Raw genomic sequence first — 25,597 nt, 5'->3', positions numbered from 1 at the left:
AGCTGCACCTGTTCAGCCTTGAGAAGAAATGGGACTGACCTTAAGTACCTAAAGGTGGCAAGAGGATGGAGCCAGGCTCTCCTCAGTGGTGCCACGCAATAGGACAAGAGCCAATGGGCAGAAACTGATGCAAGGTAAGTTCCACCTTAATATGGAAAATACCTTTCTTTCTTTCTTTCTTTGCGAGTGACCACGCATTGGAACAGACTGTGGAGTCCCCCTCACCGGAGATGAAATTCAAGAACTGTCTGGATGCAATCCTGTGCGATGTGCTCTAGAATGACCCACCCTGAGCACCTGAGCAGGAAGGTTGGAACACATGACCCTGTGCGTTCCCTTCCAACCTGGCCCATTCTGTCATGCTGTGAGTCACCCAGCCCTCCCGCGAGGCCCTGCCGCGCCCCGCCGGCACCGCACCGCCGCCGCACCGCGGTTTCGGGAAAGCTCCCGCCGCTCCTGGCCGGGGCGGTCCCGCCGCTCCCGGCCGGCCGGCCGGAAGCTCCCGCCTCCCCGGGCGAAGGCCGTGGGGCCGCCGCAGGTGAGGCCGCCGGGGTGCTGCAGGTGTTGGGCGGCTGCTCCCGGGCCGGTGGGCGCTCTCCGCCCGGCTCGTCCTTCTCCGGCGCCGGCTGCCTTTGGGACCCCGCGGCGTTCCCTCCCGTCGGGTGAGCCGAGCGGGGCCGGGGAGCGCCCGGGGCCGGGCTGAGCGCCGGCCATGTCGCGGAGCTCGCAGGGCGGGCGGCCCGGCAGGTCTCCGCTGCCCCTTGGGGCCAGCCCCGGGTCCGCCGCCGCCCCGCCGCCGCCGCCCCCGCTGCCCCTGCAGCCCCCCTTCGGCCCCGGCGGGCTCAGCCCGGGCCCCAGCGGGGCGGCAGAGCTCAAGCCGGTTCGGCGGTTCATTCCTGACTCGTGGAAGAACTTCTTCAAAGGGAGACGCCACCCCGGCTCCAGCTGGGATAGCACGGCCTCCGACATCAGGTACATCTCGGACGGGATCGAATGCTCGCCGCCCGCCTCTCCCACCCCGCTGCAGCCGGGGACCAAGGCGGTGCCTGGCTCCTACACGGACCCATTCGGGGGGTCGGGCGGCAGCTACAACTCTCGGAAGGAGGCCGAGGCCATGCTGCCCTCGGCAGACCCCTTGGGCTCGCTGGAGCGCCGCGCCGGCACTGGGCAGACGTACAGCGAGCGGGTGGAGGAGTACCACCAGCGGTACGCCTACATGAAGTCCTGGGCAGGGCTGCTCAGGATCCTCGGCGTGGCCGAGCTGCTGCTGGGCGCCGCCGTCTTCGCCTGTGTCACCGCCTACGTGCACAAGGACAACGAGTGGTACAACATGTTCGGCTTCTCGCAGCCCTACGGGTACGGGGCGGGCAGCGGCTATGGGGGATACTCCTACAGCGGGCCCAAAACGCCTTTCGTCCTGGTGGTGGCGGGAATGGCGTGGATCGTCACCATGGTGCTGCTCGTGCTGGGCATGTCCATGTACTACCGAACTATCCTCCTCGATTCCAGCTGGTGGCCTCTGACCGAGTTTGGGATCAATGTGGCCTTGTTCTTCCTCTGCATGTCGGCTGCCGTAGTGTACGTGAACGATACCAACCGAGGTGGGCTCTGCTATTACCAGTTGTTTAAGACGCCGATAAATGCGGCTTTTTGCCGTGTGGAGGGCGGTCAGACTGCGGCAATCATCTTCTTGTTTGTCACGGTGATCATCTATCTAATTAGTGCGGTGGTTTCCCTAAAGTTGTGGAGGCACGAAGGGGCCAGGAGGCGCAGGGAATTAATGGAACAGGAGGTAAGTGATTAGTTATCGTTTTCTGCCTACCTGTCTACCGGGTACCACATGACGGGGAGCAGCTGTGAGATCTTACCGTGGCATAGAGAGAGCCGAATCAAGGTTCTTCTCTGCAACAGCTCTATAGCCCTGAGATTGATTTTAACCGGTCTTACAGTATTAGAAACTGATAAATGAAAGGCATTTTAAAGACCCAAAATCTTGGGTACTTCTTTTATGTTTGTAATTCACCTTGGGTAAGAACCTGGCTCCGTTCCCTTGGTAATACTGGGTTCTCTTCTTGAGTCAGCTGATGAACTACTTCCTAGTGTGTATTTTCCAAACAAAGGAAGAAACGAACAATGTTCATCTGTTCAGCAGGGTTAGGTAGCTTAAAGCCACCTAGCATTTGTTTGAAAACTTTGCATTTAACACATCAAGTGTGCAAGTGTGAGTGAGCCTAAGAATGTGAAATACTTCCTTTTACTTCACAAGCAAAACTCCAAGCAACTTCTTTATGCCTTTTCAGCTTTCCTTATAATAGTTATCAGCAAATATTAGCAGTTACAGCCTTGGCTAGATTTCGATGTCTCAAATTTCAGTCAGCCACATCTTTTGAATGTCAGATATTTTGCCCGACTACTGGCCTTGAGCACACTGGAAGTATTCAGTATTTGTCTGGTTAATGATAAACTATAACAGTAGAGATTTAACACTCTTACCTAGACAGTTCAAGGTAATTTGTGTTAAACTCCCTTAATTTGCAAACATCACCAAAAAACTCTTTAAAAAATGAGTAAGACTTAATATAACATGAAAGTTAATGCATGTGAAATGTACATAAGCCTAACTTAAGGAGGGGTCAGCCTTTATAAGGCTTTAGAAGGAGAGACTGCAGTCTGATTTGCAGCATTTTCATTTAACACCAGATTCCAGTATACTATAAAATTGAGACTTTTCTTTTGAAAACTAGTGATAATTCTTCAATAAAAGTTTTTTAACCAACTGATAGTATGTCATGCAAGAATGAGATGATTGCCAGAGTTACACATATGGTGTTCATTCTTTCCTGTTACTATCCAAGTTCTTTTAGTCCAGTTACTAAGCATTTCTAAAGGGAGTGCTTCAATAATAGAGATTAGACTCTGGAGAGTGCTGTGCAAAATAGCTGCAGGTTGAGCTACTGGTTAATGCACTGTTGTGTGTTCTAGGCAATGAATTAGGCTCAGAGTGTTAGTGAGTTAACGTGGGCTGGAATGTGAAATAATAATAAAGGAGCTTGGGAAGTGGATGGAGTATTTCCTGCAAGCTGCTCCTTACAGCTGTGCTCTCAGAAATCCTGTTGTTCTGGGGTTTGGGTGGATGTTTTCTTTAAACAACAAGTCTTTAGTGGGAATAGAATAGAATTAATATATAATCCTTATGCTAAATTTCATTATATCTAAATATAAGTGTAATTTTCTGTACAGTATGATTATGAAAATGTTTAAATTTTAGGAGTCTGTGCTTTTGCATACTATTTTTGCTGAAAATAAAATTTAGTTCTTTCCTTTTTTTTTTTTTGATAGATGAAAACACAGTCCTCTTTTCCAGAAAAGAAGGTAGGCAATAGGAATTTTTCTTTTTACTGCTAATTCTAAATGGTTATTCTTTTCCTTGTAACTTGTAATTTCCTTGTAATTTGACCTCAAAGAGATTAGGTTTTGTTTTTTAAGTTCATTTGGACAGCAGCCTTCTGCCTAAAAGTTTCAAAAGGAGCTTGTAGAGAACTTACTCCTAGTTAGGCTAGGTCACAAAATCTATAAAACAATAAAATAGCAGATGTGATGGCTGCCTCTCCATGTGCTCTTACCCTTTTCCATGAGGTGACAAGTTCTGTAGTATTTATCACAGGACATGACTAAAACAGCAGGTTGTCTGATGTGTGACAGGTTTCAGACTCTTCTTCTTCCTGGCTGTGGGCTTAATTTGCAGGAGAACCAGCGGAAGCACTGTGTAGGTGCCCTGGGAGTTGAGTTTCTTCTTTGGTCTCTGAGACTGCTCCAAAGACCCCCTTGCCTGTTTTAAACCATCAGCAATGTTAGTGTTTCAACCACAAAGTGCCATTGCATACACTGCAAAGCTTGTATAGGGTTTCCAGAGAAATTATGATGTGTTCATTTCAGTCTTAAATGTCTCCTGTTTGACATTGTGAATTTCCTACCAATGTTTTCTCTGTTGATGCAGTACTGGATCAGGATCCTTTTGTTTGTGTTCTAACAAGATTCCACATGTTTTTATTTCTGGATCAAGGGATGAATTGTGCAATAGGAAACAAGGAGAAAAGGGAACTTCAAAGAACTGAATGATTCCAGTTCATTCATAAGTTAAATGAATACTGAAGGAAACCTCCTTACACTAGTTTTTTAAGACACGCAAACAAATCTTTCTGAACTTCCAGAAGTATTTATCTGTACTGCGGTAAAGACAAACTGAAGAAAAATACTGTGTGAGAAGTATTCCTGTAACTCATTAAACTGATTTTCTAATTACAATAAGAGATAAGAAGAAATATTTCTGATTTGCTTCTATTACATATATTGCTGCTCAATATGTATATCTCTGTCTTAAAGTTGCATAGTTTGTGATTTATGTAAAACTGATTTCATTAAGAACAAATGATTTCTCTTATAAAACAGTATGAAGATGATGATGGACCAAGAGAAGAAGTCAGTTACAGGCAGCTCAAATCACTGGAGAGAAAACCAGAGCTGCTTAATGGTCATATACCTGCAGGCCACATTCCTAAACCTATAGTGATGCCAGACTACTTAGCGTAAGTGACTTGATTTTGATGAGCCAGCTTAGTGGAGGACACTTGAATAATGTTTTTCACTCTGCATTTCTCCCGTATACACTTGTGGTTTCTCTCCCATGCACGTGCTATGGGAACTCGTAATTGTGTGTTAAGTTAACATTAAAATGTAGAGAGGATGGGGCTGCTATCAGTGGTATAAGGCCGATAACTATAAATTAGGAGCCTTAATTAAAAAAACAAACCCACACAAACCTCAAACATTGAAGCAGAATGTCATAATCTAGCAAATACATTAACTGCCAGAGGAAAAGAAGACCACTATATAGATATTAGAGGAAAAAACTAAAATACATGGAAAATTGCCCTTTTAGGGCCTGAAGTTTGACTACTCTTACACTTTCTAGGTGCTGAATTTGTAATGTGTTCCCTTTTAAAGGGTAGGCCTTTCCAAGTCTGATATAATAAATTAATTTTTATACTATTTTTCTGTGGGCACAAATAGAAACAAGGGAAGTTTCACCTGGATATTAGGAAAATATTTTTCTCTGTGAGGGTTTGCACAGGTTTCCCAGAGAGACTGAGTCTCTGTGCTTGGAGATACCAAAAGCTGTCTGGATACAGTCCTGGTCTAAGTGTTCCTGATTGTGCAGGAGGTCAGATCAGATTATCTGCAGACATTTCTTACAACCTCAACTATACTCTGATTCTGTGATTTCAGTGCTTTACAGACATGCAAATTTCAGCAGGTTATTAGATTAGCAAAAAATACAGAAATACACTGTCAAGGTGAAGAGTCTAAATTTTGTTAGTAAGTTGTATCTCTAAAACTTATTCTTAGATTTTATTTTTTTTCTACAGGAAATACCCTGTAATCCAAACAAATGAAATGAGAGACCGGTACAAAGCGGTATTCAATGATCAGTTTGCTGAGTATAAAGAACTGTCTATGGAAGTTCATGCTGTATTAAAAAAATTTGATGAGCTGGATGCATTGCTGAAACAGCTTCCACACCATCCTGAAAGCATATACGTAAGTACCTGTGAAATGGGTTCATTGAAAATAGTTGTGTTGGGTGGTATTAGGCAGTTTCTGACTGTCCTTAGCTAGGGCACAATGCTGTCTGACACTGGCTGTGATCTGGTGTGAGAGGAAGCTTCCCCGTAAGTTACATCATCTCTGGGCATTAATTAGGGATACCAAGTTCCAGTTAAGACATATACATGGTTTTCTGGGGATTTTTGTTTCTTTCTTTCACACTAGTAGCTTTTAAGTTCTCTTGAGTCACAGTTGATGTATTTTCATTGTTTCTCAAATACAAGATTTACATCTAAAATGTTATAACCACAAGGTATTGATCAAATGAGAATTTCATGAGTATTTTGTAGAATTTACATGAATATATGGAGCCAAATCAAAGTTTAAAAATCTATGGTTTCTCGTTAGGAACAGGAAAGGATATCAAAAGTTCTGCAAGAATACAAGAAGAAGAAAAACGTAAGTGTTTTTAGATTTACACTGCTGTTGAATCTAATGACTAGCAAAGAAAGTGTAAATAGCCAATACTTCTGACACTAGGCAGATTTCAGTATCTTAGAGAGTACCTGTAGTGCTTTGTGTATTTTGTCTTCTAAAACTTTGGCAAAGTTAGGACACAACCCATACACTCATGCCAACAAGCATTTTTGAGGATAATGGTTCCAGTAGCCACATGTGGGGAAAAAAACCCCAAACCACAACCCAAGAGCTGAACGTTTTCATCTTCTGAGAATACGCTTCATCTCTTAGCATTCTGCATCCAGAATGTTAGTTCAGTTATATTCACTGACTGACACAGCCAATGGATAAAACCAGAAAACATAGTCTTACCCTTGAAAAGAAGTTTTGTATTTTTTGAGGCATGGAATTTAGACACTCTCAACAAGTAATTTTCAGTGTAATCCAAGAGGTTTCTCTTTGTAATTTTTAAATGCAGGCAGCAAACGTGTATCTGTGTTTCTGTTAAAAACATTGTGCATTACAAATACAATTTTTTTTTTTTTTTTCTCCATGGAATTCCGAGTTTGTGTCCATGTTAGTTAAACTTCATTGCTTTTTTGGGGGGGAAGGATTTACGGCATGTACAGTAAATACATGTATAAAATCTAAATTATGTAGTAGGGTGCCATTTATATTTGCAGATTTCTGTTTTAAAACAGCTCTATTTACTAACTAACTACAGAATATAAAGGCAGAACATTTTCTTCTGGCCTTTCATAAAGGAAGGGGAAACAGGAAATAAGAAAGGGCCAGGGAAAAAGAGTGTGATTTTTTGAGAATATTTACATACTGTCCTTTTAGTCAATAACATAATCGATAATAGACTTTCCTTGGAAAAGTCTGAAAGCCTAATATATTAATGTAAAGGTTTTTGGTTTTTTGGCAGGATCCTGCATTTCTGGAGAAAAAGAAGCGTTGTGAATATCTGAAGAATAAGCTTTCTCACATAAAACAACGAATTCAGGACTATGATAAAGTTATGAATTGGAATGTAGAAACTTAGCAATGCCTTGACTTCATGGATACCATTTTCTGTTTTTAAAATCCATATACTTATTTTAACCTATTTATTTACTCTTTGAACAGTACACATATGGGGATTACTTAATCACTGTCTTATATTTGGATATTGTACATTCCTGATAGGTTTTGTATGCAGATCCAATTGTAATTGAAGTTGTAAGTTAAGAAACCTCTGCTAACATTCTGCTTTCCTTAGTGCAAATCCTGGCCTCTTAAATATGAATACTTTATTTGAAAATACTTCATTTGCAAACTTGCAAAACTAGAGAAAGCAGTTTCCAAATACCTTGTGGAAACTTTGCACAGAAATGCTGTTAACAATTTTGAATTTTATTTATATGTGACATCTTAATGATATCAGAAAGAGCTGAGCTGTTCTTTCTGTGTGGGGCTTGATGCACTGCCTAATTGTATTGAATAATTTGGTCAATTCAGAAGCTAGTTTAATAAAAATTTTTTGTATTTTAATTCCAAATGTTGTACATTATACCAGAAATCATCTTGAATTTTGCCCATTAAGAGAGGAAGAATAGCTTCTTATTTAAGCAGCTGAGGGAGGGGGACTTGGGTTTGGTTTTGTACTGCCCTCTTCAGAGATGATGCAACAAATGTGTAGTTGGTCTTAAAGGAACAGAGGTACAGGATGAGACCTATTAATGTTCCATTAGTTTTGCTGTAGTCAGTGTGCTGTGCCTGCCTTCTGCATCATGCTGTTAGGGGTACACATGTTTAAGGGCTTCACTCTTCATCAGCAAGTAACAGGACTTTTTGTCTCTGCAGCAGCTGTTAGTGAACTTGGCATTCAGAGAGTAAGTACAGCACAGTACAAAATTAATTCTCATTCAAAGTATAGTTAGGGTCCTCTTTAAGGCCAGAGAAAGTGTATTAAAAGACATACTTTCCAGAGCATATTTGCATAAATTCTATATATATTTTTATATTTTCTTGGGGATATTATGCTGGGGATCAGTTTGTATGTGCAAGTATTTTCATAAGTAATTTTTCTCTTTGTATCCTTTCTCAAATCTTTATTTACTTCACTAACTTTTTTTATTTACTGAAATTGCTAGAAGCATTGATAGTTTTTGTACAGTTTTCTACAACTGCAATTTGTTCTGAAATATGTTTTTTAATATAAAAATACCCCACCAGAGTAGCCATATTACTCTATTGCTTATAAAGACACTTTATTTGAAAAAGGTGCTCTGATTACAGTTACTGCAAATTTTTGTTAGTCATTTGGTTTCTTCTTTGAAATAAAGTTTTTAACTTCTGCCTTAATTTAAAGGAACAACATCAGGAAAGCCATTTCCAGTTTAGTATGGTCATGGTAGTACTACCTGTGCTTTTCATTGCTGGAAATGCATTAACATACCTCACTCTGACTGTTGTAGCCCTTCTGGTTTTTTGGCCCTTATTCACACTGCAATCCTGATGGCCATGCACCCACCTTCGTATTTGTAAAATTGACATTCCAATTTTATCAGCCACTTAATTCCAAGAGCTTTAGTGGATGAGGTAAATAGCACAAGATGCCATGGGAATGCTGAGAGAATTTGAAAGTTTGGCACCTCTTAATTTCAAAGCCTTCAGTCTCACCTACCTGGAAGGTGCCTCAGTATTTTGATCATTCTGAGAACAGGTGACAGCCAGTCTATGCCTTGTTCTCTCTCTCTTGTCAATGCCTTTCTCTCTGGTTCTGGTTTGTATTCATTTCAAAGGAGAAACCGCTCTTCCTTGTAAAGGAGATGGGCCAATTTTTTATACTTGTTGTGCTGAATACTTGTTAAATTGTTCTTTGTAAGAGAAGTACTTGTCCAAATCTCCACAACTTAAATAAATGACCTCTCACTATACAGCCAGGTTTCTCATTTTTTCTCATTGAGATTTCTGGGCATTGCATCAATAACAGAAGATTAGTTCAAGTTTGAGGATACACTGGTGTTCATTAAGTGCTAACAATAACACAACTGATATTTTTTTTGGAAGATTGACAGTCTGCACACTTAATAGGTCTTCTTTCTGTAGGACAGTGAGACCCAGCTCCAGGCTCCTTTTGACAGTGGTCTGAGTTTCAGACTTTGAGAAACTGGCTCCTGGTCCCTCAGACAGTGTCTGCATAGCCTGTGGAGAACCATCGTGTTGCTTCTTTCCTGTAAAGTTTCCAGCAAATGGATTGGGAAAAGGGGACACCATACCTGTGCCTGGAGTTAGGAGATTAAGGGGCAACATCTGTATATGGATTTTCATGTTTCCCAGCAAGATGCTGCAGGTGTGGCCAAGTAGATTTTCCAAATGCTGGGAAGAGAAGCTGGGAGAGAAATATTCTCTTCTGCCTGCCTTTTGGGTTCTAAACAGGGTTAATGTAGGGCACAACAGAAGTAAGCTACCATCCTAAGGTACGCAGGCCATCCTAAGGCTGCAGCAAAATGTTGCAACCATTACAGTAAATTACTTGCTCAGTCCTGCATCTGTTACAGGTGTCAGGGCTATAGCCCTTCTGGTGTGTACAATCCATGCTCTTGTTCCCTTCTGGTGTGTACATTCCATGCTCTTGTTTTGCTCTAACCTACCAATGGACAGCTGAAAAGGGTCTTGTCTACAATGCCACAGATGTGCTGGAGAAAAAGTGTTAGTCTAAGATTAGTCTTAATGTTCATTTCAGAGAAACTGAGATTCATGAAATCAGAATTAATGGCTGGAAGCTGAAGCAACTTAGAGCAAGGCAGAAATTAGGAGGAAGGTGATGGGAGAATCCCTCAATCTGAGTTACCATAACTATCATGGAAAATGGTCTCTTGTTATTCATAAAGAATAGAAGGTATACTCCAGACAAAACTGAAATTTTTAGATGATTATCACCTCAATCTCTCTGTGCAGCCCCTCTAGGCTCAGCTCTGAATCCACACTTTTGCACGTATGTGTAAAATAATGTGCTGTGCGGTCTTAGCCATGTGACTGGGTTTTTGCAGAAAGTAGTTAATACATGAATCACCAAGGAAGGCTGCCTTACATCAGTGGGCTTGCTTTTCATTACAGACTTCCTCAAACCCTGAGTGTATACAACAAGAAGTTTTATACATCAGTCTTCCTTTTAGAGAATGGTTGGCTGATCTACAAATCTTGGTCTACAGATCTACAAATCTTGATGCTCAAGATTCTTAGCATTTCTACAAATATTACAGTTTCTAAACTGGATTTATGTTTCTTCTTGTCTTTGTAAGCAGTTGGGTATCCTAGATCAAAATAATTGTGGCAAGATTGGCTTACTTTTTACTAAACTATACATTTTTTTCAGGCCAGATAAAGCAGTGACTAAAAAATGTACCCAAAATTTTGTCTTGTGCAATAGCCTGACCAGCTTTCATGACAGCATATTGACTACAAATGCTCATGGCAATGAAAAACCTAATTGCTTTGAAATTGTAAAATAAGGTGTCCAATATGTTATTTATTAATTTCAAAATAGTGGTGGAATTTCAAACACTTGTAAAATCAAGTTTTACAAAAGTACTGTATATCCTGTTCTCCTGTCCAGCATTGAAATTCTTGGTCTTGAAAATAAAAACTACTCCTGTTCTGAAAGAAGTCTCTTTTCTCACTTCTTTTATTCAAACTGCTAGCTTATAAGACACTTCATTTCAGTGTTTACCTTCTAAAGATGGTGCATGTTCTAATGGGAGTTGTTCAAACTACAGCCATTTCAGTTCCAAAATGCAAATCCTGACTTTTCAAAGAATTCCTCATTTCCAGTCTTCAGATTGCTTTCCTTCCAAAAAAAAAAAAAAAATTGGTTTTTTTTCCCAGGTATGGTTTAACTGAAAACTAACTAATTTTTTCTCTCTTTCCATTATAGTTATACATTGCTCTTGATAAATGCAATAAGCTGAAGGGTACTGAAGTGGTTAGTTTTGCCCCACTCCTGTTTCACGAATTGTTACTACTGTTTACATGTTTTCTTCCTCATGCATTGTCTTACTTGGATGCAGAGTGAGACTCCTTAGAAACGGATGTTCAGTAATTTTCCTGTAATTCAAGAGGAGAAGCCCAGTCTTGGCATACCTCCACTGTATCCAGTAGAGTTTTAATCGCTCGGCAGAGCAATCAGCATCCTCACTGTGGTGCTAATGAATGGAAACTCTTGGTGACGTGAATACTCAGAATTATTTTAGGTAGACGGAAAACGTGATTACTTAACATCAAAACAGCTGAAACTTCTTGCTTTTGCTGGATAGATGGCCGCCTTCATAAACCGGCGTATGAGCATAATCGTGTAAAAATACAGTGATTTTTCCAGGTATTGCGTTTATATCTTAATTACTGAAATAGCTTCGGTGAATGACAGAAGTGCCACCGAGACGCCGGCAGTGCCATGGCCTGGCGGGTGTGTCCGGAGGCACGAGCGAGGGGGCTCCTCACGGCCACGCCACCGCGGGCCCCGAGCGATGTCTCCGTGAGGCGGCTTCCCTCCCTTCCCTCCGTGAGGGGCCCGTCCTCTCCATGCCCGCGCTTGGAGGATTTTGCTGATGTTGAGGAAAACACAACGGAACCTTTCCGGAACGCTCGCTCCGCGGCCCGGGCGGCGGCCGGCACGGTTTGGCGGCGCACCGAGGCGGAAGAGGGCGGGCGCCAACGTGTCCGGGACGGCGGGGCCTGGCGGCGGGCGCGGGCCGGAACTCCTCTCCGTGCCCTGCGGTTCTAATCAACCTTCCTCGGCTCCTCTTAGCCCCCCGTGGCCCTTCTCACCCCCCTCAGTGTCCCTCGGCTCCTCTCAGACCCCTTCCACTCCCGTCTTCTTCCCGCAGTCCCCCTTGTCACCCCTGAGCGCTCTCGTCTCTCCCGAGCTCCCCTGATACTCCCTGAGCGCCCCGCTTCTCCCCTGGTCACCCCACAACCCCCTCAGCGCCCCCCTGCCGCCCTCAGCTCCCGCCGAGATGGATGATGAACCCGAGCGGACCAAGCGCTGGGAAGGAGGCTACGAAAGAACATGGTATGTTCTTTCCCCCTCACCTTTCTCTCCTTTCTGGCAAAAAATCTCCCCTGTGCCCACTTTTTTGCCTCTGTTTTGCGTAGGGAAATTCTTAAGGAAGACGAATCCGGGTCGTTGAAAGCAACCATCGAGGACATTCTCTTCAAAGCAAAGAGGAAAAGGTACTTGGTGTGGTCACGAGTCTGCTAATAGCACTGACTTGGTCAGTTATAAGGGCTTGATCATCCTGAAACTGGGTCATGTGGCATTAAGCCTTAATTAATTAAGTATAAGGCATGCCTGCAGGATGTTTTTACGTAGTTTCTCCTTCAGAGGGGCAGGTGCATGCCAGAAAAAAACGGTGAAGAATTAATTTTTATCTTTGAACAGTGAATGCATACAGGCTGTGTATCCCATGTGTATGCAAGTTGCAGGTCTTGATCTGATGAAACAGTGCAGAGCACTGCAGTTGCAATCTGCACAGCCTAGAGAAATCTTCCATCATTTTTTTTTTAATATACACGTCAGAGAATCACAAGATAGTTTTTGGAAGAGACCTTGAAGATCATCCCACTGCAACCTGCCATGAGCAGGGACACCTTTCAATGGACCAAATTGGTCAGAGCCCCATCCAGTCTGGCCTTGAACTCTCCCAGGGGTGGGACATCCACATCTGAGGGCAACCTGCTCCAGTGCCTCACCACCCTCATGGTAAAAACATGTTTATCCCTAATCTAAATCAACTTTCTTTTAGTTTAAAACATTGTCCCTTGCCCTATCACAGCAGAATCTAGCTCCTGGTATCATGACTACAGGTTTCTGTTTCAAATTTCAGAAAAATTGCTAGAAAAAATCCCAAATTTTGCATTATTTGAAGTTACGTTAGAACTTGATTTGTCAGATTTGGGTAAAATTTTACAACTTCATTAAACCTGATAGTAAGAAATAGCTTTTATTTCTTTTCTGAGAGTTGTGAAATCTGTGATTGAGCTGTGGAGTTTTTCAGCATGAATAAGTGTCTGCAGTTTGTTGCTTCTACATTTTTGCCAGAAGTCAGTATTAGACTTGTTTGGACTTTTATTTTAGGAGCCATTCACTCATTTGAATTTGACTTAAATCCTTCTGTGTTTTGTTAGACTCTATGAACACCATGGACAAGTCCGGCTTGGAATGGTATGTTAATACCTTAACCCTCTTCTTTCCTTAGTCCAAAACTGCTTGGCTAGAGGTGGTATTCTGGATCTGAAATACACTTCTGCTGGCCTAACTTCATGCTAAAGCTGTACTTCTTACGAAACCTTATGGTTTCCACCGTTTTTTCGTTATTTTTTTTTAATCATTTTTTGTTCGTTGGCAGTGTGGATGCAAAGCGTGGCTATTCAGGGTTGGAGGTCTGACACACAGGGTGTGTTTGGTAGCAGAAGTCATGCCACGTGTGCTCACTCTGTCCATTTCTCTTCATGTGAAAAATGGACATAATGGAAATGTGCTGTAAATAAACACATTGCTTGATACAACAGTGAACTCTTCAGATGAAGATGTGAATGTTTAAACTATGCATGTTTTGTAGCTTATCATGAGAGGGGAAAAGGAAAGTGTGCAATTTTCAAGAGAGGGTTTCTTTTTGTTTTAAGAGAAAAGTTGAAGAATGCGTTACTTTGCAGTTTACATTAATTGCATCACTCAATCTACTGAATTTTCCCTCTTTGAGGGGGGAAGTAATGTCTTTTTTAAGTAAATGGAAAAATGAATTAATTTCAATACGTATTCTGTGAGTAATTTTCACATATGGTGGAACTGCAGATGCGTCACCTTTATGTGGTTGTTGATGGATCAAGAACAATGGAGGACCAAGACTTAAAACCGAACAGACTTACTTGCACTCTGAAGGTATTCCTGCACTTCCAAGTTTTTTCTTACTGAGCTACCATTTCTCTATAAACTGGTTGCATTTTGCATTCCAAAAATTGCAGTCTCCTGTATGTGCATAGGCTCATCTCTCATCCCTGCATTTGTCTCCTTGCTTCTGTTGCTAGTCTGTCACTGTTTTTTGAATAGTAAAATCCGTGTGGCATTATTTTGCCTTGCACATGTACTTCTGTGCAGTAAAAACACTTTATAAAGGCATGTTATGGGAAGACACATTTGGAAACTGGAAATTAAGTGTTGCCCATAGTAAGGGGACGACATGTTTTCGTTTATGTATCTAGAATTGGTTTATATTTTTTTCTTACAGCTGGGTTTTTTTATGAATTTTTATTTGAAAGGATGCTAGATGAGAGTTGAACTGGATTGCTGTTTCAAACTGTGGAGGATTTGAACTGTGTACATCGTGTTCTGTATGGCCTTCTTCAACAATACTAAAGCATGAAATCCTGGGTTTTGTTGGTTTTGTAAAGATTAGTGTGTTTTGATATATTGAAAATCTTCATTTGCACCAGTGGCAATCTAGGACTTCAACATAGGACATGAATAAAATAAGGGGGGGTGTAGTTTCTGAAATCTGCATTTCATTACCTACATGAGATGAAGGGGGAGGGATAGAGTGAAAGAGAAAGGCTCATTCCCCCTTCTTATGTTACCCAACTACTTTGTTTTGCTTTTTAGTTATACTAGATATATTGTATCTACATAGTGCATGTCTAATAAAAGTATAATTAGTTTTTAACCATCTTAACTTTCCTTTATAGTTACTGGAATATTTTGTTGAGGAGTACTTTGACCAGAATCCTATTAGTCAGGTATGTACAACCATGCAAGAAACAAATAACAGAAAACTATTTTAAAAGATAGTTTTGGCTGTAATACTATCCAGTAAACTGTTTTCAATTTATGTGTACCTTCCCATCCTTTATTCATCAGTCTAGAGATATTCTTATTTCTGCCTGTTTCTGCCAGGCATTTAGAATTTTAGATTTCTTTTTATACCTTTTGGCAGTAGTAATGAAAATACAGGAGTGTTTGTAAAGTTATGCATGATGTTGTGCTGCTGTTGTTACACTTGAAGTAAAACTTGCATGGTTAAATAATTCTGGTCCATAAAGACATAAAAAAATTATAGTAAAATTCTAAATAAACTCATTGTAAAACTTTCAAAGAACAATTTTGTCTTTTTTTTCCCCTTTTTCAGATTGGATTAATTGTAACCAAGAGTAAAAGAGCAGAAAAAATGACAGAACTCTCAGGTAGGGAAGTAATATTATTTTCTTAGATTTCAGATGTTTTTATCCTTTTCATTGGTATTGTAAATTCTGCCAGATATACTGCTGAAAATGAAGTTACGTTATCATAATTAACTTTAATTCAAAAGATAAATTATTGCAAGTTGTCTGAAACCATAATCTGTGCTTTTGTTTGCTTTGATCCAGGATTGTCGTTGTGTGCTTGTTTGTGATCAAGTCTCAATCAGAATGTAACTCAGATATGTTCTGTTTCCCTATGGTTAATCTTCTACCCTGTTTGTTAGTTTTGTGTGTTACAACATCTGTGTTTTTGTGAGATCTGATCAGATGTTAAGTCAAGCTTTGTTTGGTTCCTGCCTGGTGTTACACCAGTCTCTTTGGCTTCAGCAGGTTTCATTGAGGAAATTGGGGATCAATCAATCTTTGAACCATACTTTGAGGATAACAGAGGAAACAAAATTCATTTCCTGTTTGTGAGAGACATCACACTCATGTTGAGTGCTAATGATACCCAGCAGTGATTTTATTCTTTTTGGCTTCTAAACTTTCTAGCGTTTGAGCGCCTAGAGAGTAAAAGTCTGTCTTACTGTTTCCTGCATTCTGATGTAAAGAAGTACACTTCATTACAAGTACACTTCATTACATACACTTCATTACAGTTTAAATATTTCTGTTCTTCAGCTTGTATCAGTTGTATCAGTTAAATTGATTGCATTTTTTTTTTTCACTTACAGGAAACTCAAAAAAGCATGTAACTGCGCTGAAGAAAGCAGTGGATATGAGCTGCAGTGGAGAGCCTTCTCTGTATAATTCCCTAAATTTGGCCATGCAGACTTTAAAGTTAGTATATACATGGAGGTTTTTTGCTTTCTTTGCAATTGTAATTTTTCTCAGTAGCATCTTCCATCATGCTGACGTGGGTTTTTAAAAGGTGACTATCTCCTCTTAAAATGCAAATCATTAAGTTAAATATTCTAGTACTGCAGAAGTTTATTTTCTACCACTACTGCTTGTATTTAGGGGTGTGTTTCTTATAGAAATGAAATTTGAAAACCAAGTTGATGATGATATGTAGATATTGTGATGAAAGACACTGCAATTCTTTTTTACTGAAGGGCTGAGGTATGAGAGAGGACAGACTTAGGGGTTAATAATGCAAGAGAACAGGAAAAGAAACAGTGTTGTGTCACAATAATCTTGTGAGAGTTTTGGCATTGTTTAGAAAGATCAGTTTTCAGATAGGATAGATTCAGAACACTTGTTTGCTATGTGTGGTATTAAGATGTATCCCAGTATGTGGAATTACAGCTAAAACACTGAACAAAGCTAATAATCAGTAACATGAAAAGCTGTTTAATTACTAAAGGAGGGAGAGAGTTTTCAGCTAAGAACTAGAAGTAATTAAAAGTAATGGATTTATGCTTAAGAACTGATTAGAGTTTTTTAAGAAGTCAGGAAGACTCATTACAGTGTGCTAGTTTGAAGATTAATTTTACCTGTGAGTAGTATGGCTAAGGTACAAAGGATTCATTACAGCAAATAATCAGGTAACAACTACACAATTAAATACTGTGTTTTAGATATTGCAAAAGTTTGTCTTTCAGAAAGTGAAAACCTGGTGCTCAGAAAAGTATCTTATCACAGCTTGTACACGATTTCATATGTCATCTTTTGACTTCAATACATTAAGGTTCTTGGAGATGTTATCATAGAAATAGCTTAGTGTGCAGATGTAAATTGACTTTGTGCTTTCCTTAGGCACATGCCAGGACATACAAGCCGAGAGGTTTTGGTAGTCCTCAGCAGTCTGACGACATGTGATCCTGCCAACATCTATGATCTAATTAAGGTACCGAACTGAAGTTTGACTACTGCATTGACTACCACATCCAAGCTACTGGAGGAAAAACAGGCAGTTGCAGCGTCATCACCAACTAATTTTCATTTAAGACTTGAAACCTTTCTACTATTTCTTGTTCTGCACATAAATTTGAGTATGCTTTTTTTTTCTCTATTTTAAGTGTTTAAAAGCAGTAAAGATCAGAGTGTCTGTCATCGGCTTAAGTGCTGAAGTTCGAGTTTGTACAGTACTTGCCCGAGAAACTGGTGGTACGTATCTGAAGTTCAGTAGTTATATTACTCACACAGGTTTAAAATGAAAATTAAGTAATTTGTTATATATTTATTACCGCATTTTGATATTTTTAAGGATAAATATTTTCCGTTGTGCTGGCAGAAAATTAAAGAGTTGCCCAAATCTAAGTGAAATCATTATCAGCTGGTAGCTGCAGCTCTAGAGAGAAGAAATAGATATATTTTTCAAACCTTGTGTTCCAAGTATAAAGCTGTGTGAAGTGGAACTTCATCAATTTAACATGTTAATATCCATTGCTACAGTGGTAACTCATACAGTATCATTGCTGCAGTGTAATGTTGGAGAAAAAGCTCTGTGCCTTCATATCTAATTTAACATTCTGTTATTACCAGTTTTAAAACATTTACTGTAGCCTACCTAACAGGGCTGCTTTTTAGGAACAGGCTTGGATAGATTATGTTTTCTACCTAAGTTGTTTTCTATCATGTGGAATATATGTTTTTATTCTTTCTTGCTCATAACCTGACAGTAAGGCATTTCTTTGTTTGTGACAGGAACTTACCACGTTATTTTAGATGAAGGTCATTATAAGGAGCTGCTGATGCACCATGTTAGTCCTCCACCTGCCAGTTCAACTTCTGAGTGCTCCCTTATTCGAATGGGTAGGATATGGTTTTGTCAAACTTGTAGCACAAGATTTGCTTAATCTTTTTCTTTATTTGCCTATCCCGTGCAAATAAAGATATTGCACAATAAAGATATTGTGCAATTTTTTATTTTTTTTTTAACTTTTATTTTGCTAGATAAGCATCAATTTTCTTGATGTTATTCCTGCAAAGTTGTCAGCTTTTAAATAAAGCTTATTAAATAAGACAACAGAAATAAGAACAGAATAAGAACAGAATTTGGGAACAACAAAGTGGAATGATATTGAGGGAACAGTAGTTGTTATAAATTTAATACTTAGAAATGCAGGATGAAAAACTATTTTATTTCTCCCTCTACTTTTTTTTCCTGTAGAGGGCAACTGTTACAGCTATTAATTGACTTGAGAGCTGTAGTTAGTATGTGTTTATTAGCAGCTTCTGGAGTGTTCTTTCAACAAGTAGATTAGGTATCTTTTCTTTTCCTGTTGTGTTTCTCAATAAATTTAAGCTTGGAGTTAAACCAGAATAGGAACTCTAATTCTACAAAGTAGATAATCAGTAGATCAAGAGTTCTTACTCTCATCCACCCTTTACATAGATAAGAATGTATGTATTTTTATTTTTAGGTATAGATAATGAAAAGGTTTGCTTCTTGTACGTAGAGCCTGAGCAGCAGTTGGAAAAGCCACCTATCATGAATTGTAACATGAACTGTAAAAACTAAAAAATAAATGATAGAAAGAAAGATATCAGTCTCCAAAAAGTCCTGTAGTCTCATCTGTCATACACTGGACTTGAAAGGTGAATATAGGCTGGATGGGTGCATATAAAAATATTTCCCCCTTAATTAGAAACAATTGTTTAAGTGAGCATTTGTATGCTGCTCATTCTGCTTTCCTACCATTTCACACATTTTTCTTTATAAGTGTTCTTCAAAAATGGGGTTCCAGTGCACTTCGGTTAACACCAAGTCTATGACAAAGACATTTTTTCTGTTAGGGGAAAGTAAAGTCAGGGAGGTGTGGATACAGCTAGAGACCTTTGGGAAGAATTTGATACCTAGCAAGAGAGTATCAGTTCTCCTGTAATAACAAATGGGAAAGAGATAGGCTTGAATGTCTAGAATAATCTTTGATCTTCATCGAAGTAAGAAACTGGCACATGTTTAAAATTGTTACTATGGGATGTTTTTCTTTTTCAGGTTTTCCTCAGCATACTATTGCTTCTCTATCTGATCAAGATGCAAAGCCCTCCTTTAGCATGGCGTAAGTAGTATTGATTTGAATTCAATGAGCTGTTAAGAATTCAGTATTAATTAGTCAGAAAATCTGCTCAACAGTGAAAAGTGTTGCAGAATAATATGAAAAAAAGAGTAAGCCATGTCTTGTGACTTTTCAGTAGACATTTTATTTCCATTGATAGCTCCAGTGTGTGGCCATAGTTACTGCTGTTAAATATGTGTTTTAAAATTTGCACTTGTTTTTTAAGGTAGTAAATGGTACTTAGTTATGTTACACAGTGATTGGGACAAACAGGTGCTACAAGGTATATAAGCAATTACTTGTAGTTCTTGATTTAATTATTACTTTAATTATGAAAGATAATTATGAGGACCAAAGGGTATTATCTGAATAAGTACTTCTTACATATTTCTTAGCATGACTTTAAAGGGAAGTTTAAAATAGAGGCCTCATTTGATGACTGTACCAGTGCACTTCTCAATGAAAAGAGTCACTGTTTTCCAGGGTGATAGGGGAGTCTGAATTTCAGAATGAAATGATGTCTAACAGTTTGTGCTGTTTGAAAGAATAAGTATGATGTGAATCTTATATGTAATATAGAATATTTTTGTGTCTAAAAAGAAACAAGCATGCAGTTATTGTTCATATCTTTATTTTTAAAGATTGGCTCCTTTATATGGAAATATTTGGTCTTTGGTTCCTCTGGGAAAATGTGGTCACTGATGTGTCACCATATCAATTGTTTTCTGACACTTAGACATTAAGCCATTTTATGCAATCTAGTGAAACTTAAAATTATTTGATGTGAAAATGTTATTTGTAATTATGTAGTAGTGTGGTATTATTTCTTAAGTACTGAATTGTTTGTTTCTACTGTAGGCAATTGGAAAATAACAGTGACCCAGGTCTTACACTGGGTGGATATTTTTGTCCTCAGTGCAGAGCCAAATACTGTGAGCTTCCTGTGGAATGCAAAATCTGTGGTAAGTAGCAAGAAAAGGTGAGCAGGTGAAGTGAGCAGTTATTCATGGTAAGAGATTTAAGGGGTAGAAAAATTCAGCTATACTTCGTAATTTAAAGTCAGCTCTGCTTAAGGAGTCCTGCATTTCCTGTGCCCTGGCATGTCACCTTAGTACAAGAGTCTCTCAGGATTAGACCTATAACAGTAAAGCTGTATCATATTCCTTCGTATAAGGAATATACCTAGGGCTAAGTGTGGAAGAGGGGTGATGCACAGGGGAATGGTAACTTCTTAAGAATACTTATTTAACTAAGTATTAGTTTACTTAGTTTACTTAGTTAAATAAGTATTTATAAACACACCCATATTTCAGAGTCCTCAGTGCAAGGGCATGAAAGAGTGCTTTGGAGTAGAAGGACAGAAGTATTTTTACCTCCAGGAGTGTGTGGATGAAAGATTCCAAGTTGACCCCAAGGGCAGGCTGCATACTGACACATGTCAGGCTGTAGAGTTGTAAACAGAAGTCGTTTGGTCTTGCAAATGGTAATGGACTGTGCAGCCAATGATGCCTCCCTCCCTCCATTGCTCTTAGGGTGGGAGGGAGGATTAGCCTGGTTTATAATGTTACTGTTGTGAGCAGGTGCTGTCCTACAGGCATATGACTACAACACCATAGGTATTACTAGGATGCATGTATTTGGCAAGAGGATGAAATAATTATAGTTTTGGATCACTTTATCCCAGTTTAATTTCAAGTTTTTTCCACCAGCATAAGTTTTGTTCCAGCAGGGGAATAGTGTAACTGGAGAAATCCTGTGTCTCTGCAGTGGATTCTCAGCAGCTGCAGTGAACAGCAGAACAGTTTGGACATTTACACTACATGTGACTGAGTGATGGAGACGTTTGTGCCAGCCCATGCCCCAGCTAACTTGTTCTTATGGTATAATCCCAGCTGGTGACTCAGCCCCAGACACCCACACACTCCCCACTGGTGAGATGGGGGAGAGAATCAGAAGAGTAAAAGTGGGAAAACTCACGGGTGGCATTGAAGGCAATTGAGTAGTTACAGCAAAAGCTGTATGCGATCCAAGCAACGCAAGTAATTTATTCACCACTTCCCCACAGCAGAATCTCCGGGAAAGCAGGACTCCATCATGGGTAACAGTTGCTTGAGAAAGTAAATGCCATCACCCTGAACATTCTCCCGTTTCCACCTTCACCCAGCTTTATAAACTGAGACACACTGTTTGGCTTGGTGTAACTCTCTTGTTCTCTTGACTGCATCCTGACTGTATCCCTTCCCAATGCCTTGTGCACCCTTGAGCCTACTCACTGGGGGAGTAAGAAACAGAAAGGGCCTTGATTGTGTGTAAGCACTGCTCAGCAGTAAAGAAAACATTCCTGCCTTATCAACCCTGTTTCCAGCATAGATCCAAACACAGACACATGATAGTTAGTGTGGCAAAAATTAACTCTTTTAAAACCAGCAGACCTGTGTTAGCTAATATGGGGCTGTGGCGTGGCTTTGGCAGTAGTACAGCAGGCTGTAGTAGAACTTTGTAATAGGGCATGATTTTAACTGGTGGTGTGATACAGCAGAACCATCATTGCCAAAAGGAGCTTCTTAACTTCACCACTGTGTGTTGTAAATGTATTTCCAAAGGCTAAATTAAACTTTTTCAGTAGAAATTTGAGCAATTTTCTTGTTCTTTGGATTTAAAAGTGGACTGAATTACTGGTTTGGCTAATGGAACAAGTAATTTTACTTTTTAAAATTCTTAGAAGCTATTACCCACTGAGAATGAGACTTTTTATTTTATTTGATACAGAAAAGCCTTTCAGTAAAACCTCCCTTGTAACAATTTTGGTGTCTCTATTTGCAGGTCTTACATTAGTGTCTGCACCTCACCTGGCTCGGTCTTACCATCACTTGTTTCCTCTAGATGCCTTTCAGGAAGTTCCACTGGAACAATACAAGGGGGAACGGTATGCAAAGCTTATTTGTGATAATGAGTGTACTGTAACGTTTTTGTAACACAAGTAAGAATAGCTGGCAACAGCTTCTTGGCTGCTGGAGATCCTGAGTGTTTGGGTGGTGTGGGGCACCTCTGTCATTAAGAAATACTTGTCATTTCCATGATCTGTGAGTTCAGTTGAATAGCTGAAATAATTGCCAGAAATTGTTACTATGGATGAGATCTATTTTAAAACACTTATTTACACAGTCTTGACTCTTCAGTTAAAATATACAAATTTGCTTTTAGGTATTGTCAAGGCTGCCAGGGAGAAATAAAAGATCAAAATGTAAGTATGTCGAATGGCACTGTAATTTATATTGAGAGGTGTGAGAAATAGAGATGGTCCTGTAACATTACATTCTAAAGACCATAAAAATACTTGTGAAAGTTAATGTCAAGGTTAACTAGAGTTCTGTGTTAAACAGTCACACTTTCTAGACTGCAAAGTCTGTGGAGGTGTGATGTGGCTGGGTCCTGGGGGCCTGTCCGACCCCAGTTTCTGCCGGCAACAAGCCCAGACAGGCGTCCCGGGGGAGAGCCAGAGTCCGGGGTTTGCAGGCAGTCTCCGGCCACGGGTAACCCTTAGGAGCATGGAAAAAAGGCTTAAGGTGCCCAGCTCTTTTAGAAGTGATTTCTGCTCTATGATCAGCTCTGTTCAGCCTAGCCAGCTCCGTTCAGGGGTTACTCCAGCCGACGCAGACAAGAGATGGGAAGATCATATGGCATTCCACAGAAAGGCTTTAGTGCAGGCTTCAGCGGAGGGGGCCAGTGATGGTCTAACCCCTGAACTGGGCAAAAGCTGGGATTTTCCTAGGGAAGGGGAGAGTCTAGAAGGGAACCCACAGTCTGAGACCAGGATAAGATGATCATTAGTTAACAGGGAGATAACATGAGGTCCTAAAACAGGAAGGGGTCCATAGCTTAGTCACGGTGACTAGGCGGTTTTGTCTTATGTTAGGGGGCTGATCTCCAGGGAGGATGCCTGTCAGAGGATTGGGGCTCCTCCACAAAAGTGTGGGAAGGGATTTCCTGGGGAGCTGCATAAGAAAGCTTCCACTCTCAGCCACTGGAAGTATTTACAGTGACCTGAGCTCATGCCTGTGGATATACTTGTTATCAGAAGGTTTAATTCAATTGAGTTTCTTTGATGCTAGCAGTACAGTCTGTTTACATTCTCTTGATGACATAACTGTTGTCTTATTGTAGTGTGATGATGATGATAATTTTTGCTAATTTGGCTTGTCTTTCTATCTTTCCCACACAGGTGTACATATGCAAAGTGTGTCAGAATGCATTTTGTGTGGAATGTGATCTGTTTGTTCATGATTCACTGCACTGCTGTCCTGGCTGTATTCATGAGCACCCTGCTCCTGTATCTGTATGATCTCATATATTTTTAAAAATTGATTTGTCTTTGTCATTCTTGCATAAATCGTTTTATTCAGCCATCACTTTAACTGAGGCATCTCTGAAGAAGATTACAGAGGGATAAACAGTGGCATAGACACAAACTTAAATGTTTCAATTATTTTATTACTGTTAATATATACTTGAATTATCTGTATCTGTTTTTTGTTCTTGTCTAAAGAACTATGGCTTTTCCCAGCTGTTACTATAATAATGTATATATTTGTAAATGTGTAAGTGATAAAACTGTTTTTTATGATAATGTGATGATTCATCTTGGTTTCATTACTTGTTCAAAAAGAAGCCATGAAAATATATTTTACACATTTACATTTGGTTTTGGTGGATGATGGATTTCAAAATATTCTTTTGCAAGAATTAAACAAAGGTGATTTGAGCAATTAATTGTAGATATTTCATGTATATTATTTTCAAGTATTATAAGTATTCACCTTGGTGTTTGTTAAGGCAGCTTAAATACAGGTGTTATGAATGTGCTGAAAACACATTTTAGGTTTTAATGGTGCAACTCAAAGCTAACTGAATTCTATTACTCCTGTGTCTGCAGCTGTCTGGTTTTGTCAAGTTTCAATTTCTTGTAGGAGGGTGACATTGCTGAAAGGCAATGAACTTGCAAAAGGGCAAGACCTGAGTTAATACAAACTATTGTTTGATGGACTCAGTATTGAATACAAAAAGAGCTGCTGTTTGGTTGTGAGGCTACACTGACTTGACAGAACCCCACATCAACTTTTCTAAACCTCTAAAGCAGCAAGGCAGGTGGGTGCAGGAGAGTAAGTGCTCCTCCTTACCTGAACCTTGAAGAATAGAAATTGACACAAGTGCAAGACTGACATTTTGCAGTGTCTGCTCTAAGTGTGTTTGCAGCTTGAACCTGTGAGAATTATAATGTGCTACACCTCAGTAAAAGGAGGCTACAGGTGCAGTGTTTGAAGCAATACATCACAATGGGTTTTCTAGAGTCACCCTGTGATGATTGTAAATACATCAGTGACTGAGTTGCTCTGGGTGTATGTGACTTAATTTTTGAACTTTGTATTTTGTCAGATTAGAAATGGCAGTATAACAGCTGAATTACTAATGAAAGAGAGGTGATTATGAATGTTATCTAAAAGATGTGCATAATATAATTTAGTAGTCTTTTTTTCCAAAAGAATGTAAAATAATCCTGTAGCAGAGACAAATAACAATTAAATACATGAGCTGCATTTTTTTGCTTTGTACTGATTCCCACAGGTAGTCTGATTTTCTCAAGTTTGTCAAATATATGGAGACAGAATTCCAGGGAGTCCATGAACACTGCAGAAGAGTTAAAACCCTATGTAAGAAATGAGTGTGATAAAGCCCTTTTTATCCTATACATCTCATTCATGGTCTTTGACAGAAATGGCAACTGCTGCATTTTTTCTCATACCCTTGTTCAATCCAGTGTGCAGTGTTTTTGCTGTGGGTTAGATTTATTTACTAAGATGGTTAGATGTACCCCATGCAAACAGCACAAGAAATTCTCTCCTCCTCGTGAATTTGTCCTGGGCAAAGCTGTGGGTAATATTTCAAAATATGATATCTGTGTTCAGAAGCTGAAGAACCCAGCAGAGACACTCAGAGGTACAGTGTGCAGGATACAGCCCTTTGATAGATGGCTGTTGTATGCCAGAGGAACATACTCTTATTTACTTGCCAGAGGTGGGTTTTTCTTTACAGGTCATTGAAAACAAAACTGGGAGGGATTGTTGGTTTGATTTATAGAATGGTACAGGTCTGCTTACAGCACTTGAATAAATATACATTTTATTTTCATGCATTGTTTGGCAATGCACTGTATTCTCCATAAATGCTGTCATCCTCATGATGAAGAATACAGGCAACTCACTCAATCCTCAGGCAAGAACTGTTGAATTATTTTATCATTCTTGCTGTGTTCCCTG

At 39.8% G+C, this 25,597-nt stretch overlaps 2 protein-coding genes across 3 annotated transcripts; both read left to right on the top strand.

Moving 5' to 3' along the window:
* The first annotated feature begins 637 nt into the window (after positions 1-637).
* Positions 638-10,713, top strand: MARVELD2 (MARVEL domain containing 2). 2 transcript variants are annotated; one of them, XM_086866835.1, is made up of 7 exons: positions 639-1,356; positions 1,510-1,792; positions 3,340-3,372; positions 4,450-4,586; positions 5,427-5,598; positions 6,013-6,063; positions 6,992-10,713. In XM_086866835.1, the coding sequence occupies exons 1-7, from the start codon at positions 713-715 to the stop codon at positions 7,106-7,108; spliced, it is 1,437 nt and encodes a 478-aa protein (XP_086722961.1). In that variant the 5' UTR covers positions 639-712; the 3' UTR covers positions 7,109-10,713. The 2 variants fall into 2 exon arrangements, with proteins under 2 accessions (XP_023800070.2, XP_086722961.1); XM_023944302.2 differs by having other exon boundaries at positions 638-1,792.
* A 789-nt stretch (positions 10,714-11,502) lies between these two features.
* On the top strand, positions 11,503-24,877 carry GTF2H2 (general transcription factor IIH subunit 2). Its single transcript, XM_023944368.2, has 15 exons — positions 11,503-12,118; positions 12,202-12,279; positions 13,234-13,270; positions 13,901-13,987; positions 14,788-14,838; positions 15,228-15,282; positions 16,014-16,119; positions 17,038-17,128; positions 17,301-17,388; positions 17,929-18,036; positions 19,223-19,286; positions 20,142-20,245; positions 22,107-22,209; positions 22,488-22,527; positions 23,506-24,877. The coding sequence occupies exons 1-15, from the start codon at positions 12,063-12,065 to the stop codon at positions 23,623-23,625; spliced, it is 1,188 nt and encodes a 395-aa protein (XP_023800136.1). The 5' UTR covers positions 11,503-12,062; the 3' UTR covers positions 23,626-24,877.
* Positions 24,878-25,597: the final 720 nt, after the last annotated feature.

This window comes from Cyanistes caeruleus, chromosome Z (genome assembly GCF_971803275.1).
Source record: "Cyanistes caeruleus chromosome Z, bCyaCae1.hap1.1, whole genome shotgun sequence".
NCBI lineage: Eukaryota > Metazoa > Chordata > Aves > Passeriformes > Paridae > Cyanistes > Cyanistes caeruleus.
Note: the sequence above shows the minus strand (reverse complement) of the source record. Positions and strands in the feature narration are given on the sequence as shown.